Consider the following 18,882-nt stretch of genomic DNA (forward strand, 5'->3'; position numbering starts at 1 on the left):
CACTCAGGCGGTCCCTCGGGTTCCATCCCCTCTCTCCCCGCCGCTCAGGGTCCCCTGATCCCCACCCCCTTCTTCCGCCAGCGGCCAGCACAGCCCTCAGTCCCTCCCCTCCCCCGTGGGGCGCTGACTCGCCTGGCTGCCACGTCTCACTGATGACATCACCAGGGCCGCTCGGCCTTAGCCAATCCGCTAGGGGGAGTCCTAGCGAAGTCCTAGCCAGCGAGTCCGAGGGGAGGGGAGCAGGGAGGGGCGGAGCGGGGGGTGTTGGGAGAGGGGGGGAATAGGGCGGGCGACAACCCCTCAAGTACGCGTGCGCCAGAAACGCGGGGCTTGGCGGGAAGCTGAGTCCGGGTCGCGGCGCCGTACCGTCGTTCCCCAGCGCCCGCAGCGACGCTCGCAACTCTCTTTCCCGGCATGCCACGCGGTGCGGCCGCCCTTTGGGATGTGTAAAGGCCCCTTGGTCTAAGGCTTTCCTATTTCCTGGTTCGCCGGCGGCCATTTTGGGTGGAAGCGATAGCTGAGTGGTGGCGGCTGCTGATTGTGTTCTAAGGGGACGGAGTGGAGGGAAGACGATTGCTCTCTCGGAACAGCGTATCTCATTCCTCTCCCTTCGACTACGCGTGGCGCGGAGAGTCAGGGCGGCGGCTGCAGCAGCAAGGGCGGCGGTGGCGGCGGCGGCAGCTGCAGTGACATGTCCAGCATGAATCCCGAATAGTGAGTGCAGGAGAGCGCCGGTCGGCTGGGTCCGTGGGCCAGCTTGGGAAAGCTTAGAGGGTGCGAGGAGGGCGGAGGCGGGGGCCTCGGCCGGGGTGAGGTGGGGGTGATGGGGCAGGAGAGGTTGGCGGCGGGGAGTCGGGCCCCATTGTCTGACGGAGGAGGGGCGGTCGGGGGGAGGGATCGGGTCGGAGGGGTGAGCCGTCCGGGCCTGGACCCGGTCTGGTTGGAGTTCTGGCCTGAGTGCCAGGCCCGTGCGGAGGAGCAGTCTGGTAAGGGGGTTGGGGTGTCGGGGAGTCGGTGGTGGGGTCGTGGGAAGGGGTAGCTTGTCTTGGAGGCAGTGACTTTTGAAGGAGGGCCTGTTTTTAAGGGGAGGGAGGGGATGGGGTGGGAGAACTCTCCTAGAGGACACTGTTAGATCCTGCGCCCGCGGTCTGCGGAGCTGTCAGAGCCGTCGGGGTGGAAACCAGCGTTACTTGCAAATCTTGAGCTTGTTGGCTCTCTCTTCCATCCTCCGCGCCAGGTTGTAGGTAATATGGATGCTTTTCAGGATTGCGTGGGATTTAGGGGAATGGGTAGATGGTGAGAAGAGATTTAAAATTTTTAGTTCTCTTTTAGTTTTTTCCTGGAGTTCTTTACGAACTCAGCGGTCCCATTGCCTTCCCAAAAACCTGGGCATTTGTGAGAATTTTTTATTTTTTTGAGGACACTACAGTCTTTTTGCCATGTGTAGGTCAAGGGAAAAACAAAACACCAGCACTAAAACCTAGGGACATCTTTGTGATATTACCAACTAAAAGGAAGACTTTGCTTTCAAGTTGAAAGAGAAACGAATGGGCCCTATGATAGATCTGTAGGGTTTGGATTACCTACTCGAATGCTTGCAGATAGGGAATGAGGTTCCATGACGTGTCATGAAAAGTTAATGCATTTCTTTTTCTTGCTTACTCAGTAAGTCACCACAGCAGATGTGACACACCTGGCACCTTTCCTGGGAACTGGTGTTCACTTTCCTTGGGAAGACTTTCTTGGGTTCTCCTTAATGGCCCTTAAAAACATCCTTCTACAGTTTGCATATTGAAATTAAGGAATAATTGAAGGAGATTTAATTGGTATTCCTCTATAGTGTCAGAAGGCTTTGAGGAATTTTTTAAAGCAAAGATCAGTATTTGACCTAAATGTTGAATTTATTTGCTGCTTTGGTCAGTTACTGCCAAACATTTCCCCTAAAAGGTCCGCCCATGGGTTTAGCTGACTGTCATGTGTGTGTCACATGGCTCTTGCAAAATGCATTCTGACTTCAAGTTTTGTAATACTGTGGTTTGATGCTGAAATGTCCCTTTTTTTTGTTCTAAATAGAAGCCATAGTATTTTATTAAAATTTTATATACCTTAAGAAGTTGAAGAAAGTGTTCTAATAGTGTCATATTTGCTGTGTTGGCAGTTTTTTATCAAGGGCTCCAAGGACAAAGTTGGTTATGCATAGTTGGGCAGAGTTGAACTTGAGGTCCCTAATTTAGTAGTTGCTGGCAACAGTAAAGTACATGGATTTTCCATTTTATGGAGGTTTGTCTTCTGTTCAGGAGTTTCTTAAATTTGCTACATATATTTAGTACTGTAAATAGATCTTGAAGATTAGTTGGACAGAAGCATGACAAATGATTTAGACTCTGAATTTGTTTCTCCTTTTGTAAAATAGGAGTCATCTTTATTCCTATCCGGGTAGTTGTGAGGCTCAAGTATATATAGAACAATTTGGTAAACTGTAAGAGCACTGTAGATGGTGTACATCATTATGTGAGGCATTCCAGTAGTGCTGGGATTTAGGAATATAATCCTTACCTGCAAGGAACTTATAATGGAATATAAAAAATAGATTTTATATATGTTAAATACCAGTACGTATGGCAAGTTCCAGATGTGTGGCATGGATTGGAGCCACAAGATTTTAAAAGAAGGTATGGGATTGTGGTTGGCTAGTAGGGTTTAGAAAGACTTTATAGAAAACAAACCAGTAAGGGAGTTACTAGCATTAGATTTGGAGAAGCAGTGGGAGTGAGAAGGATTGTTCAAGAGAGAAGAAGAAAGAAGAATGGTTAATAAATGGCAAGGGTAGTAATTCTTAAGTAAATAGAGTGCCAAACCATTCTTTCTTTTGAGGACTCTAGATTAATGACCTCAACAGAATCAGTCCCAGAAATCATTTGTATATTTTTATGGCCTTGAGTGTGCCTGTACCTGGGTTACTGTATTTATATTCTAGACTGTCTCTTAAGTAAAATAACCTAGGAGTTTGGAAAAATGTTTGGAAAAGCACTAGTGAAAAGTACTAAGGTGAGAGGAGGTGGTATTTTATTACAGAAGGTCACAAAGGCAACCAGCAAGCAGATTTTTAGAAATCTGAGTTCAGCGGTTTCTTCTTTTTATCTTTAATAAAGTTTGTTACCATCATAAAAGTAGAGAAAAATTGGAAAATAGAGAAAAGAAGGAAATTCTTACAGTTTAATCACCCAAACACAAGTCCATTTGCTTTAAACCTTGTTCTAAACTTTAAAGTCGCATGTTTTTTTCTTAAGTTAAAACTTTTAATGGATGAATGCCTTTCATGATTCCACAGTGTTATCCTAATAGCTAACATTTATGGCCACTTATTATATGCCAGGTACAATATTGTACATTATAATACATGTATATTATAGCGTACACTTTATATACTAATTTGAAATAATAGTATACTACGTAATGTTTACAGGTGCACCCCCAAATGTTCCTTGTTTTGGTTTATCATCTACTATTTATCTTAATCCTTTTAGAAACTTTCAAAATCTGCTTTATGGGTGCTGCTGAATTTGGTACTGATGATGTGTTCTTGACAAAAGAAAAAGTTTGGTTCTCTCAGAATGAACAGGATTTTAGATTTATATAGGTTGACATACGATTATCTGATGGTAGCTTTATTACGGAATGCTTTTACTTTATGATCTTTAAGTTGTAAGCTTTTGGTTTGGGAGTGAGGAGAATAAGAAATATGTCAATCAATGATTAAATTTTAAGCTTTTTCTTTTACTACTTTCTATGTTATTTGGCTGATTTGGGAGAAATGATGGCCCTGGGTTATCTTTATGGTAGAAATTAAGGGTAATGACTGACTCACTTGAATTACAAATGCTACAAACAAAAACAAAATGCAACTGAAGTGGAATCTGAGCGGTGGAAAAAGTAGATGGAGAGGATCAGAGCTTTCTTTTTTTTTCTGGAGATTTGAGGAAAGATTTTGATTTTCCTGAGCTAGGTGGTAAAGCAGGCAGTGATTATTTCAGCACACTGCTTAAGAAGTACTTAACACTATTCTCATATCAGAAGCATTTTTCCAAATCCATTAGCTTCTAGCAGATTTTTTTTTTAGTGTCAAGAAAATAATTTTGGCCGTTTCATCAAGGAGTGTGTTAAGAATAAAGTAGGTGTACCTATCATGAATATACCAGTTAACTACGGTAGGAAGAACTATATGTAGTAGTCTCTTTGGATCGGCTAGATCCATCGGTTAATGCAGAAAAAATTTGTTTAAAAAAAAAACTTACCTTGTTTTTAACTTTTTAAAATATCATGGCTTAAGTTTTAGTCTCTTAAACTTTGTTTTCTGTTATGGTAGACTCAAGGAACATCTGACTTTTTTTTTTTTTTTTTGTCAGCACTCTGCTTTGAATAAATCTGTCTTTTAACTTAAGGGTTTAAAGGTAAAAAGTTAATCAGTTCTGTTATCTGTCTGACAGAGTGTAATTTCATTAATAAGTATATCATTACTGCCTTTTACATAATTTTTAGTTAGAATTTTTTTATTAGAAAAGAAGCAGAAATCAACTAAAAATAGATTTTCTTTTTGTAGGTTGCCTTGATGACTTTTTCGTAGTGTTGGTAATGATTTGAGAAATTCAAAGAAGTTTAAAGAAGAGGTATTCTCACTATTCAGAATATGATTATTTAATGTCCGTAGAGAATCAATGTATGTAATTCTTCGGGTAATGTAAGTTACCAGTAGCTATATAGACTTTCCATCTTAAGAGTTTTGTGTGAATGGATGATCTTCAAGGATCATTGAAAGAAACTGAAATTTTGCATTTAAAATTTTCTTCTTCCTTTTCATCATAATTAGGTTAAAGTATAAGATGTTGACGGTTTCTTACATATTCAAGGTTTTTGTTTTTTTTTTTGTCTTAAAGATGGAAGAGCTTCAGAATCAAGTGTTCTCTTGCCGGCTGTTTAGTTGACTTTTAAAGAGAATTTTGTTTTCTGAGCAATTTCTTTAATATTTCAGTTTTTATTCTAGAAGCAATCTTAGTGATTTATCTAAGTGATTATGATTAACAAGTGCTAAGCATCTTGCTGGATTCATATCCTATCAGCAGTCCTTTGGCCGTGTGTGTTTTCTCTCCTTGGTAACTTTTGATTGGACATATATGATGGTTTTACTATTTGTAGTTGTAATAGTTAAGTTTCATTTTTGATAGTTAAGAATAGCTTCCTTTTGCTAATGTTACCTACTCTTGTCTCTTTCCTAATATATAAAAACAGGGTTAAATAAAATGCTTTTTAAGATTTTGAGATTTTTAAAGATTTGCTAAAAAATACTTTGAGTGTTTTAAGATGAAGAGAAACTGAAAATGTCCCCCCCACTTTTGTTTTTTAATCTTACAGGGAGAGGGGAACAGTCAGACTATTCCACTGTTTTCTTGTATTAGGTGGGGCTGAGAAGAGATTGCTTCTTTGATATCTGGAATAGAATTTAGGGAAAAAAACCAAAGTCTTGGCTTTTCTTTGGAACCACCCTGTGATGTTTCAGATTATAAAAGGGTAATGGTGTAATGATATTTTGGGGAAAAAAATAATCCTGAGGCCTTAGGAAACAAGAGAACAAGTGTTTGTTGGTTTGTTTACTGACTTAAACATGTGAAGAAATAGGGTACAAAGGAGAGGTAGGAAATGAAATATTCCTTGGTACTTTTGTGACTGATGGCTCAGTTGGTCAGAACACCCCACTTTATTAAATCCAAGATTGTTGATAGGTTCCATTGTTTACTCTGTTCCATGTTTATAGATTCCCAATTCTGACAGGTAGTGTTACCTTTGCTCACAAAGGTGACCACTCTTTGGAAACATTATTTTTAATAATAATAGCTACTATTTAACAAGTGCTTACTCTTTGTGCCAGCTACTTGGCTAGGGTCTTTACCCAGGATATTTTATGCAGTCTGCATCTCAAACTAGTGATCTTTACAAAGGAAATTGAGTGAATTATATAATTGAAGTTTTCTAGGAACAGTGATGGATTTAACTTGTCTGAATGTATTTTCTTTGAATAACAATACTACTTAAGTGGAATTGTTCTTTGTCCTTGCTACTCTGCCCATAGATGTTTTCCAGTAACTTGATTTAGGGCATTTATTCCTTTTTTTTTTTTTTTTTTGCGGTACGCGGGCCTCTCACTGCTGTGGCCTCTCCCGTTGCGGAGCACAGGCTCTGGATGCGCAGGCTCAGCGGCCATGGTTCATGGGCCCAGCCGCTCCGTGGCATGTGGGATCTTCCCGGACCGGGCCACGAACCCGTGTCCCCTGCATCGGCAGGCGGACTCTCAACCACTGCGCCACCACGGAAGCCCTGAGCCTCTTTATAACGTGATTAGTACTGCCTCAGTTGTGAGTCTCAAGAGTAAACTGTACAGTGCTATGCAGGAGTTGACACGTGTATTCCAGTAAGGGATGTTAGAATATATGTAAGAATATATGTAATATATATATATGCAGGTGGTTTCAATTTTAATGTTTTTCTAACACATTTAATAATTACACATTGATCTCTGACCTTGTCTATTTGAAAAATGTTTTCAATACAGATACTTAAAATCTTCCAGTGAATGTACACACACACACACACACATATGCACACACAATCTGATTTCCCTGGGAAAAAAAGCTTGGTAAAGAAAATAGCCAACCCTTTCTTTGTCTTTTATCAGTTAGACTGTGCTAGGAGTTGAGGGGTTTTTATTTTTTATTATTTTATATATAATTATAAAACATGGACTTTGCTCCCAGGTGCTTACCAGTTAAGATGACTCAGGCTCAAACAAGCATAATCGATTTAACAGTATTAGCAGAAATTAAATCTTGTGATATTTTTAAAGAATAAGATGGCATAATAGTGCAAAAGATTTGAAGAAGGGGCCTAGGATTTCTATTATTAACACAAAGTTTTAGTTATATTGCTTTAGCTGGAGAGGAACAGAGCACTGAGGAGGACTTTCCAGAAGCCCTGACACTAGTCTTGGGATAAGGTCAACAAATAACAATTTGAGTTCCCACCACTACTCAGAAATTTTATGTATGTCCATTATTTCCCCTAATAGTATGAAGAAATAGTGTCCTAATTTTACAGCAGTCAGAGCCAGAGAAGAGTTAAATGGCTTGCCCAGGGGCATTCAGAGGAAGCAGTAGAATTGGAATTTTAACTCAAGGGCCTGTGATTTTACAGTCCAAGTATGCTGTTTCCAGTTTAGTGTGTGTGGTTAACTTATAGGAATTTAAAATTAAGCCAGTTAATTAGGCGACTAGCATTTTTGTGGTCAATTATGTCTAAAATTCGTGATTGGAGAGGCCTTTTTAAAAATGTTAAGAAGGGCTTGTGAGGTATGTATTGTGAATGGCCCTTTGACTTTCTTCACATCTTGTGTTGGGTTGATATTTAAAGCTTCTCTAGGCTTGAAGTTAATTATCTTATCCATTCTCAGTTTTTCTACCCTCATGACTATTCTTGAATACTTATACTTGGGGCCTTAAAGTCATGGATGTCTTTCTGTGAGAAAAGCAAGTAAAGCAGAGAATGCCTGTCTCTTGCTGGAGAGGCAGGCACATTTGCTGCAGACCGTGTTACTGTTTCATGTGTTGCTAGACTTTGGGAGTTGTGATCATAGTACTTATAACTGTTAGCTGGTAATTTTTACACTTTTACTGTAGATTATACTGGTAAACTCCTGTGATACTTTGTCACCCATCATCTGTACTGAAACTTTGGATAAATAGCTTCAAAGTTTTTGTCTGTAGCTCTTGAGATTTTTCATTAGGTTGCATCCTGATTTGGAGGGAGGAAGGAAAAATAATAATAATTGCCACTTATTGTGCCCCTGTACCAGACACTGTGCTAAATGCTTTAGAGGCAATATTTATAATCTTGACCAGAGCCTAATTGGGTGGTAGAGAGTGCTAATTGAACCTTTTTACAGATGAGGAAATAGAGCCTCATGGTGATAGATTAAGTACCTTACCTCAAGATCTTGTAGCTAGTATGTGATGAAGCCTGAATTCAAATACAGTTCTTTCCAGGTCTAAAACCCATGCAGGCTTTGAAAGGTAAGGAGGTATGGACACTTACAGCCCCTCCTTGGTGCGTTTTTCACTAAATATTTGCTGTTATCTACGTGGTAAGACCGTTTACTCTCTTGTCCTCTTGTATGGCTTAGTACTTCTTCAGAACAACCAAAGTTTCCCTCATTTTCAGAATTCCAGCTTTGGATTTTTGGAACACTGTTTTAAACAGAGATAAAGTGGAACCTGGAAAATTAATCTATTGTCTCTAAATATTTTTTTTAAATGTAGTTTTAGGGGTCAGTTGTGGGGAGAGTTTTTAAAAAATTGCTTGGCTATTTTCTTAAATATGGAGGAAAGACTGTTGCCCTCTCAGATTCTTGGTAATTGTTTATTTGACTAACAGGCTGCTTTTGTCCATAGCTGAAGGTTTATTTAGTTTTTTTAATTAATTTAATCACAAAAGTAATATGTACTCTGTAAAATTCAAATGATATAGAAGCATATGAAGTAACTAAAATTTCTTACCTCTTTTATCCAGCCTGATGGGCAGTTTTGTTGTTGTTGCCACCACACCACATGGCATGTGGGATCTTAGTTCCCTGCCCAGAACCCACGGCCCCTGCAGTGAAAGTGCAGAATCTTAACCACTGGACCACCAGGGAAGTCCCCTGATGGTCAGTTTTGAATTGTGTTCTGTGGAGCATACTTAAAGTGAGCGAAGAAGAAAAGTAGATGTCAAGCACAATTATTGCAGCTCAAGTTTTATTAATCATTCCATACCCCAAAGACTAATAGACTAGTGTATAGTTTAAAAGTGAATTCACGTTTATTTGGCCACTATATCATAATATCATAACCATGATTTTGTTTTAAATTTGTTATGTGAGCTTAGTTTTAGGGTGTTTTCAAGTATGATTTTATAAAAAGATAAAAACTAAATGATTCCTATCATGCAGGTGAACTTGTTCTAGGTGAAAGAGAACAAATTTAGGTTCCATTGAACTTTTTAATATAGCAGGCCTTTTCTAAGGTATACTTATAGCTGACACTGTGAAATTTGTATTTTGGGGGTACTGTTTGGATAAAAACAATTATATAGTTCGCCACTGTTTACTTTTGTCTTCCTTGGTGTGTTTCCAAAGGGTAGTTGAAACTTGTGTTAATGTCAGTCAGCTATCTCTTACATTCATTGACAGGTGAACTATGTCTGGTAATCCAAATTTTGTTTCATAAAAGAAGAAAAAAATGTTTATTCTTATTTAATCCAAAAAGTTGACTTCATATCTTTGTGGCTATATTGGGAATGTGCCAGTGCTGTCTGCTTACAACCTTGACCTACTCTACCTACTTAGATGTCATTTGTGTTCGGACAGGTATGCTGAAAGAACTTGTAAGGTTGTTCAGTCATTGAATAAATCATTGATTAAAAGTTTTTGCTCCCCTCAAATGACTTTTTTTTTTCTGGTTAGAAAAGTAATACAGTCTGACTGCAGACTGTTTTTTAAAAATATAAAGAAAAGATCGAGTGTAATCGTACAATTTAAAAGTGTCCATTTTTTCCCCAAATCTTTTGTGTGTACAAATTTTTTTTAACAAAAATGGTTTATACTAGACAAACATAGTCTATAATCTTTTTACATAACAGTATCATGTAGTAGTCTCTTCTGAGATTATAGAATTCCGAGTAGTATTTTAGATTCAGCAACAAGCAGATTCATCTCCTATTTCATATTTTATAGATGTAGTTTGGTAACTTCATTAAAAAGGAAAACATTTTACCTAAATAGAATTTTGAGTCAAAATGGGTTTTGGTAACTTTTTATAAATATTGTTTCATGCTCGCTCAATAGTGATGTTTTTTAAGGTATAGAAAATGTTAATGCTTACATGCAAAAATGGCATGAGTATCACGATTATGTTCAGGTCATAAATAATGGAAATAGAGGATCTAGAGTATTGCTGAAGTAGACCAGGAGTAGACTTAAGGAGAAACTGATAGCAAAAATAATTTTTCACTTGCTACCATATTTGACATCCCACCATCCAATTATTAAAAGGTTGAATCTGCCCCTTTCCATCGAGCCTTAATCTATGTCAGTCTTAACTGTCTTACTTTCTCACTGAATTATTTCCACTTTAAATTAATATTCTCAAAACATACTTGTGCCTCAAAAGCAAAGTTTTTATTTTACAGAATCCAGCATGATTTATGATTGTTGATTTAACTCGAGAAAACACAAAATATGTCTCTCATGTTTAAAAAGTATCAGGGGCTAGCTTTTCAACGAGATTGTACCTATTTCACTAATGTCCTCATAGTTTGTTTTTCTAAAACCTTTTTATTTTGAAATAAATTTAGATTTACAGAAGAGTTGCAAAAGTAGTACAGAGAATTCCTGTATACCCTTCACCCAGCTTCCCCTAATATTAACATCTTATATACCATGGTACATTTATCAAAATTAAGATATTAACACTGGTAAACTATGAACTAAACTATAGACTTTTATTCCAATTTCTCCAGTTTTTCCACTAATGTCATTCTTCTGTTCCAGAACCTAATCCAAGATACCATATTGTATTTAATTGTTATGTCATGTTAGCCTCCTTCAGTCTGTGAGTTTCTCAGTCTTATTTTTCATGACCTTGTTGAAGAGTTTAGGTACTTTGTAAATTTCCCTCAGTATGCATTTGTCTGATGTTTTCTCATGATTAGACTGGGGTTATGGATTTGGAGAGAAATACCATAGAGGTGAAGCACTCTACTCATTACATCATATCAGAAGGTACATAATATCAATATGACTTATTGCTGGTGATGTTCACGTTGATCACTTAGTAAAGGTGGCATCTGTCAGGTTTCTCCAGTGTAAAATTACTATTTTTCCCTTTCTACACTCTGTTAGAAACCAGTCGTTAAGAACCTACACTCAGGGGAAGGGAACTAAGCTCCACTTCCTGGAGGGAGGAGTGTTCAAAGAATTTGTGGGCATATGTTAAAACCACTGCAGTAATAAATATTTGGGGGGGACAAATTTTGAGGCCATGCAAAAAATATCCTAAGTCTCCTTGAAGTTTCACCCGCTAATTTTAGCATTCATCGGTGGATCTTGCCTGTAATAGTTAATCTACCAGTGGTTTTCTATTTCTCTCATACCTTCTACATGCATTAGTTGGAATCCTCATGTAAGGAAGTGTTGTCTCTCCTCTCCTGTTTATTTAGTTAATGATTTATACACTTATGGACTCATGGATATTTATTTTATTCTTTGGGTTATAATCCAGTACATGATTGTTTACTTTGTGGCTCAGATTGTTGCCTTGGCCATTGAGGTTGGTGTCTGTCCTTTTAACATGCCATGTCCCTGTAAATTTTTTTCTCTAGCATTTTGCCCAAAATGTTACTCAAGGATGGCTATAGATATTCTTTAGGTGTTTCTCACAATGAAAGAGACCTGATTAAAAACGCAAAATTAAAATGTTCTCTGATCTCTCAGCACAGTGCTTTGTAAAAGGCACCATGTTATATTTTGGATGAATAAGTCAGTTTACCTTCACACAGATAGGTATGTTAAACATAAGAGTGGGGAAAAACAGACTCCACACTACTTATGGGGAGAAAATATGAAGTGTCGTTGTCATAGTAAATTAGACATGAAAAGAACCTGAGGAAATTGTGATTGGGAACAGTGGATAGGATTTACTAGAACTATCTGATTTAGCTGAGTGGTGATTACAGTTGTACATAAAGATTTCTCAACTGATATAATTCAGTTTTTTCACCTAAGTCAAAATGGTAATGCAGACTGAAAACTTAATCCAAATTCTTGAGAATAAAAGAAAAATACATTTAAAGTCTTACTATTTGCTAAATTATTCTTGACTCTTTGTACCAAAATTCTGATATTGAGCTTTCTAACTTTAGATTTGTATATTTCCTATCAACATTTTTACTGTGTTCTGTTTTGTAAATATAGTTACAGAAATGTCTTTAAGTGATCTCAAATATGAATTCTCTTGTACATCCTGTGTATTAATAGTTTAGAAATAAGGTACTATAGGAGTAGGTAATTTAAAACGTTCCAGTGCAGGTAACATGCTGTTGATCACAGTCTCCTGGTGTGTGAACTCAATAAGGCAAGAAGTTTGTTAGTTGATTTTGTTTGCCATTCTCCTCCACGTTTCTTGTGGTGTTAGTGAAGCTGATGGTTTGGGAGAGAACAAAATAGCCTTCTTTGACAAGATTCATTTTGGAACAGAGTGCTCAACTCTTCATGTTATTTACCATGGCTCTGAGCCTTAAATTATCAGGAACTCATAAATAATGTTTCAAAATAATGCCGCTTGTAAAATTTAAAAAGAATGATAATTAAAAAGTAATATTAAAAAAATTGACTACTAATTTCCTTGAAATCATAATGTAACTTGTAGCACAGTTAGGAAGCTTTCATGTTTTTTACAGCCTTATGGTTATTCTGAAAGAGAGAAATTGATCTTTAAGGTAATGAATGATACCACAGGCAGCATATGTGGGCCCAGTGCTGTCTTTTACTGTAAAGAGGTCCAGTACCACTGATTCAGAGGATGTTTATTGAGTGTTTACTGGATGTCTGGCACTGTCCTGAGGGAAACTGGTAAATTCAGGGCATTTGTTGTATCAAAATTTTTGTTAAAAACTAAGTAATTGTAGTAGTATCGGTGGTGTGATTTATTTTCTTGCTGACTGAAATGTAAATTCATTGCTAATGTTCAGTGTTCAGCATTCTTAAGAATTCATTTGGTCTAATTAAAGAGAAAGCTATCAGTAGTACTGAAGTGAGTCAGCACAGCAACTGTATTGACTCAAATAAAAGTTGTTTGGTATTAGGTACCAATAATTTATTAAGGGTAAATTTTTATAATCATTATCCCCACTACCCCCTTTTTTCCTTAGGATCTCAACTGGAAAGGATGTTAGTTGTTAAGTTCATCCTATGTTTCAATCAACTCTTCCTAATACTTATTTAAAAGCTTACTTCCTTCTGTGACCTTTATTTTGCTGCTGACTAGGGCACTTTGGATTTTCAAAAAAATTCTTTCCTTTAGGTATAATTAGGAACAATAAGCGTACTATGGTAATTCGGTAAAACCAGAAAGCTATGTTTTAAGTAATACATATCACTGTATAAACCTAGGTAACAACAGTTAATTAATATTCACAGAGATAATCACTTCTAAACATCTTGCTTACATGTAAATCTGATAATTGTAATCTACACTTCATTTGCAAGTGATACTTGGGGTTCACTTTAAGTACGTAGCATTTTTTTTTTTAAACTAAATCACAAGGAAGAAAATTAAGAATCATGTATATCTTCTGGAAAAAAAATCTGTAAATTTTGGATTTTTTGACATTGCTTTAAAAGAACATACAGAGGGCTTCCCTGGTGGCGCAGTGGTTGAAAGTTCCCCTGCCAATGCAGGGGACATGGGTTCGTGCCCTGGTCCAGGAAGATCCCACATGCCGCGGAGCGGCTGGGCCGTGAGCCATGGCCGCTGAGCCTGCGCGTCTGGGGTCTGTGCTCCGCAACGGGAGAGGCCACAGCAGTGAGAGGCCCGCGTACCCACAAAAAAAAAAAGAAGAACATACAGAATTGGTCAGAGTTGGGAACAATCTATGAGAGATTCCTTTGGAGACTGTTGGCTGACCGTCTGTTGTCTTCAGGTTCATGAAAGAATCCCTGGGAATGTTTTGTTTTGTTTTGTTTTTTAACATCTTTATTGGAGTATAATTGCTTTACAATGGTGTGTTAGTTTCTGCTGTATAACAAAGTGAATCAGCTATACATATACATATATCCCCATATCTCCTCCCTCTTGCATCTCCCTCCCACCCTCCCTATCCCACCCCTCTAGGTGGACACAAAGCACCGAGCTGATCTCCCTGTGCTATGCGGCTGCTTCCCACTAGCTATCTGTTTTACATTTGGTAGTGTATATATGTCCGTGCCTGGGAATGGTTTTTTGTTAGGTTTGGCAGTGGTAAAGGTGCATAAACATAGCCTAGCTTTCAGTGTTTTCCAAAGAATGCTTTAATACAAGCTTAGAATGTTGGGAAAGTTGTGCATTTACACAGCCTTTGATTTTACTGCATCTCCAGTTTAAGATATTTATAATACATGACTTTCAGAAGTTAAATGATCCATTTTAAAGAGAGAGAATTCCAGGTGGATGCTAGGGAAGGATCATAAAAGCCCTTCGTTGGAGGATTCTTATGAAATAATGACTTTAGATTGGAATTTGAAGGAGAGATACGTTTCATTGGCAAGAACAATGAAAAGTTAACTCCCAGTATTCTAATATTGCAGAAGAGTGGGATTTTTCTAGCATAGGTCTTCGGCCCTCCAAGAATGCATATCACTTATGTTTCCTTTCATTCATTGCTTGGCAGTGGAAGTTCAGCTGATATTAGAGATCATGGGTGGCATTGCCTGTCTTATTTTTACATAATTCTGTCATGTTCAGTGATTCATCAAAAGGGCTCCTGCTGTTTGTTGCAGTTTGGTCTTCTGTTAGGCCGTTCATGGGCTTTTCAGGAGCTGTAGTCTTCCTCAGTGAGCTGTTATTCTTGGCTATATTTTTGTTGTTGTAGAACTTAAAATACAATATGCTTTTTATTAACGTGATTTTCTTTTTCTCTTTGCAGTGATTATTTATTCAAGTTACTTCTGATCGGCGACTCTGGAGTTGGAAAGTCTTGCCTCCTTCTTAGGTTTGCAGTAAGTTGAAATCAAAATGCTTTTAAAGAAATTAATGCTGTTTATGTTTTCTAGGGAGACAAAAGATTAAACAGTTTTATTCAGAATATTAACTCTTCCAGAATTTATATATTATATATAAAGCCTCCAGGTGTACATCCCCAGTGATATCTAGACTCTTAAATAGAAGAAATGCTGTTGCTCTTCAAAGAAATTCAAGCAAAGTGTAGTTATAAAGTCAGAGTGTCTAATACTCTTCTTGGAGATCAGTGTTTCATTCCAACATAAGTAGTGAGGTAAGGGGAAAATAATAGGTCTGTGTTGAAAGTGACTTGATGGAAAACAAATCTTCAAGTAAAACTTTAGTAGAATAAAAAGAAAAAGCAGGGCCTGGTACAAAATTTTTTTGAAAATGGCATAGTGTTCTATATGCTGAAATTTACAAACTGATAAGTAACTTTCAACCTAATAAATAAAATCTACAGTCTTATTCATAGTCTTATCAGCTGCCTTTAAATTTAGCATGTTTTCCTTCTCACTGTCTAGATCATTGGTTCTTAAGAGTATGGACCAGTGGGGATTATCAAGACCGTCTTGGGGTCCAGGAGATCAAAACTACTTTCCTAATAACACTAAACCATTAGTATTTACTAAGTAAATAATTACTTAGTACTAAGGCAAAAGACATTTGCCTTTTTTCACTCTATTGATCTTTGCTCTGATGATGCAAAAGCAGTGGTGGGTAAAACTGCCGGTGCCTTATTAGCACCATGTTGAAGTAGTGCTAAGCCCCAGATTATACTCACAGTCCTGGTGTTTACCTCTGTTCACTCACAGTGGGGAAAAACACCATTTTCATTTAAGAGTGTCTTTGATGAAACAGTAAAAATGATTAATTTTTTTCATATTTTTTTAAATTGAGGTATAGTTGATATACAATATTATATGTTTCAGGTGTACAACATAGTGATTCACAATTTTTAAAGGTTATACTCCATTTATAGTTATTATAAAATATTGGCTCTATTCCCTGTGTTGTACAATATGTCCTTGTAGCTTTTTATTTTATATATAGTAGGTTGTACCTCTAAATCCCCTACCCCTATCTTGCTCCTCCCTCTTTCCCTCTCCTCAGTGGTAACCACCAGTTTGTTCTCTATGAACAAACTGTGAGTCTGTTTCTTTTTTGTTATAGTCATTAGTTTATTTTTTTTAGATTCCACATGTAAGTGATATCATACAGTACTTGTCTTTGTCTGACTTATTTCAGTTACGATAATACCCTCCAAGTCCATCCATGTTGTTGCAAATGGCAAAATTTTATTGTTTTTTATGCCTGAGTAGTATTCCATTGTATGTATATGTATATGTATACACCTTTATTCATTCAATCTGTTGATGGACACTTAGGTTGCTTCTAAAAATGATTAATTAATAAAATCTTGATCCTCGAGTATTCTTTTTTTAAATATTCTGTGTGAAGAAATGAGTTTGCATAAAGTAGTTTTACTGAAGACTGGAGTATGTTGGTTGTCTCAAGGGAAAGAAAAGCACTTGTATAGTTGTTTCCATTTTGAGCTAAACTAGCTGCTTTTTTCATTGAACATTTTTTTTTTTTTTACTTGAAAGAACAACTAACAAACTGTAATTATGTAGAATTGAGTATTGGGTACACATTTTATCAGATGAACAGACATTATCACTTCAAGGAAAATATCTAACAGCATTTGCTGCCTGTAATAAATTCAAGCTTTTCAAAGGAAAATTAGAATTTTAGAAAACTTAAAATTCACCACTGCAAGCTTGACAGCATCTCAAATACTTAATATGACTTTTCTGATGATATAAGTGATATTAATGAATTCCATATATATATATATATATGTATAAAACTTCACTATATATAATAGTTAAAAAATGAGACCATGGAAGTACCAGAATAAAACCTAGGTGGCTCTTTAATCTTGTGTGAAAGTATTTTCTAACACAGAAAAAAAATCAGGAAAGAAAAGATTGTTAAATTTGATTGCATTAAGATTAATGCTGAGCACATAAAAATGTTGGAAAACAAATGGTACTAGGAAAAAAATATATATGAGGAAGGGGTGATATTCTCAATATATAAAGCACACTTACACATTAATAATAAAAGGATGTTTGCCCTGATGGAAATATGAGCAAATACATGAGTGGGCAGTTCACAAAAGGAGAAATACAAATTGCCAATAAATATGAAAAAAAATGTTCAATTTTATTTGTATTTAAAGGGCTTTAAAATTAGATATTACTTAACTTTTATTAAATTGGCAAATATTAAAAATTAATTAATTAAAATTAAGAATAATTCCTAGTATTAAATCAGCAATTCAAAAAAAAATCAGCAATTCTAGGTAGGTGGGAAGAAGCTGGCCTCTCTTGAGGAAAATGGCTATAGCCTGAGGTATTTTTGCTTCAAAGAAAATTCTTTCCAGGATGCCTATTCACCTAAGTCATAGGTTTTCATACTACCTACACAGTAGAATCACCTAGGATGCATTTTGAAAATACTGATTCTCACACCCCTGAAGTAGAGACAAGCTGTGAAAGGTGTGATAAATGTATAAGCTTTGGGAGTACAGAGGGAAGAATCTCTTAACTATTGGCTGAATAGTTGGGGAATGTTTGGACAGTCAGTATTGCCTGAGCTCAGAATTGAAAAATGAATAAAAATTGTCATGTGACCCAGGGACTGGGGAGTAGGGGGATAAAGCTTGGGAGTGGGGAGAAGGAGATACTGAGAATTTGGACAGTAGGAAGGGCATGTGCAATGGTTCAGAGGCACACAAGTGAGGGTCATTTAGGGGTTTATAAGAATTCTAACAGCATTTGTAAGTATTTCTAACAAAGTAAGTGGCATGTACGAGTGCTGAATGAATGTTTATTGCATTCATTTTGTTCTCTATCCACTTTCTATAGTACCTGATGCTTATTAGACAAGTAAAAAATTTGAATTTAATGATGAGCATTTTGTCAAATTGCAGTCAATGCTTCAAGAGTATCCTTTTATCCAGTGATTCTGTTTATGCATTAATGTGAATATATGTGGAGGATAAGTCAGCATAGCTACCTCTAGCCACTTGGAACTCTCTTTGATCACATTTTATTCTTTAGTGATCTTTGTTTCAGTCTCATGTACACATCAGGTTCAGCATTATCAAGACTTCCCCACACTGGCTTCATTTAATCCTTTTTCCCCTTCTCTTTGTTGGGAGTGCCACAAATGCAGATCCCAAATGTGTCATTTTCCATATACTTCAATATGTATTTCTAAGAACTGGACATTTTCCTATAAAATACATTTGTGGACTTAACAAAATAAATTTCCCTAGTTGTCTAAGAAGTGTGGTGTTATAGTTGGTTTGATTCACGATTCAAAACATGGTTCACACAGACTCATAGACATAGACAGTTGTTGCCAAGGGGAGGGGAGGATGGGGTGGGATGGAGTGGGAGTTTGGGGTTAGCAAACGGAAACTATTATATATAGAATGGAAAAACAACAACGTCCTACTGTATAGCACAGGGAACTATATTCAGTTTCCTGTGGTAAACCATAATGGAGAAGAATAAAAAAAAGAATTTGTATATACGTATAATTGAATCACTTTGCTGAACAGCAGAAATTAACACAACATTGTAAATCAGCTATACTTCAATTTAAAAAAGTGTAATCTAAAAAGTTTAAAAGTTTATTGTTCACATAAAAACTTGTACACAAATGTTCACAGCAGCATTGTTCATAATAGCCAAAATGTAGAAACCACCCAAATGTCCACGAACTGATGAATGGATAAACAAAATGTGGTATATCCATACAGGGTACTATTTTTCAGCCATGAAAAGGAATGAAGCCATTAATTTTGGAATTAAATAGTGCTGATGGTTGCACGACCTTCTGAATATACTAAAAACCACTGAATTGTACATTTTAAAAGGGTGAATTTCATGTATGTGAGTTATATCTGTTTAAAAAGTCGTAACTAAGAAATAAAATTGACTTCTAAAAAATTTCAGGAGAGTGACATGATCAT

The 18,882-nt window shown here is 36.8% G+C and overlaps 2 protein-coding genes across 4 annotated transcripts in view; one reads left to right on the plus strand and one right to left on the minus strand.

Moving 5' to 3' along the window:
* Positions 1–462: 462 nt before the first annotated feature.
* Positions 463–18,882, plus strand: part of RAB1A (RAB1A, member RAS oncogene family) — a 37,052-nt gene continuing 18,632 nt past the window's right edge. The window contains exons 1-2 of one of the 3 annotated variants that reach the window (XM_089923096.1): positions 463–714; positions 14,761–14,833. In XM_089923096.1, coding sequence (XP_089779222.1) covers positions 692–714; positions 14,761–14,833 — 96 coding nt within the window. In that variant the 5' untranslated portion in view covers positions 463–691. The remainder of the gene's footprint in view (positions 715–14,760; positions 14,834–18,882) is intronic. The other 2 variants (XM_089923095.1, XM_022597331.2) reach the window with 2 other exon arrangements.
* The window catches only part of CEP68 (centrosomal protein 68), a 38,921-nt gene continuing 33,293 nt past the window's right edge, over positions 13,255–18,882 (minus strand). The window contains exon 6 of the mRNA XM_089923094.1: positions 13,255–14,883. Within this exon, the coding sequence (XP_089779220.1) occupies positions 14,875–14,883 (9 nt within the window). The 3' untranslated portion in view covers positions 13,255–14,874. The remainder of the gene's footprint in view (positions 14,884–18,882) is intronic.

Source organism: Delphinapterus leucas, chromosome 13 (assembly GCF_059928025.1).
Source record: "Delphinapterus leucas isolate spDelLeu-1000000601 "Yukka" chromosome 13, BTC_Dleu_Yukka2, whole genome shotgun sequence".
Classification (NCBI taxonomy): Eukaryota; Metazoa; Chordata; class Mammalia; order Artiodactyla; family Monodontidae; genus Delphinapterus; species Delphinapterus leucas.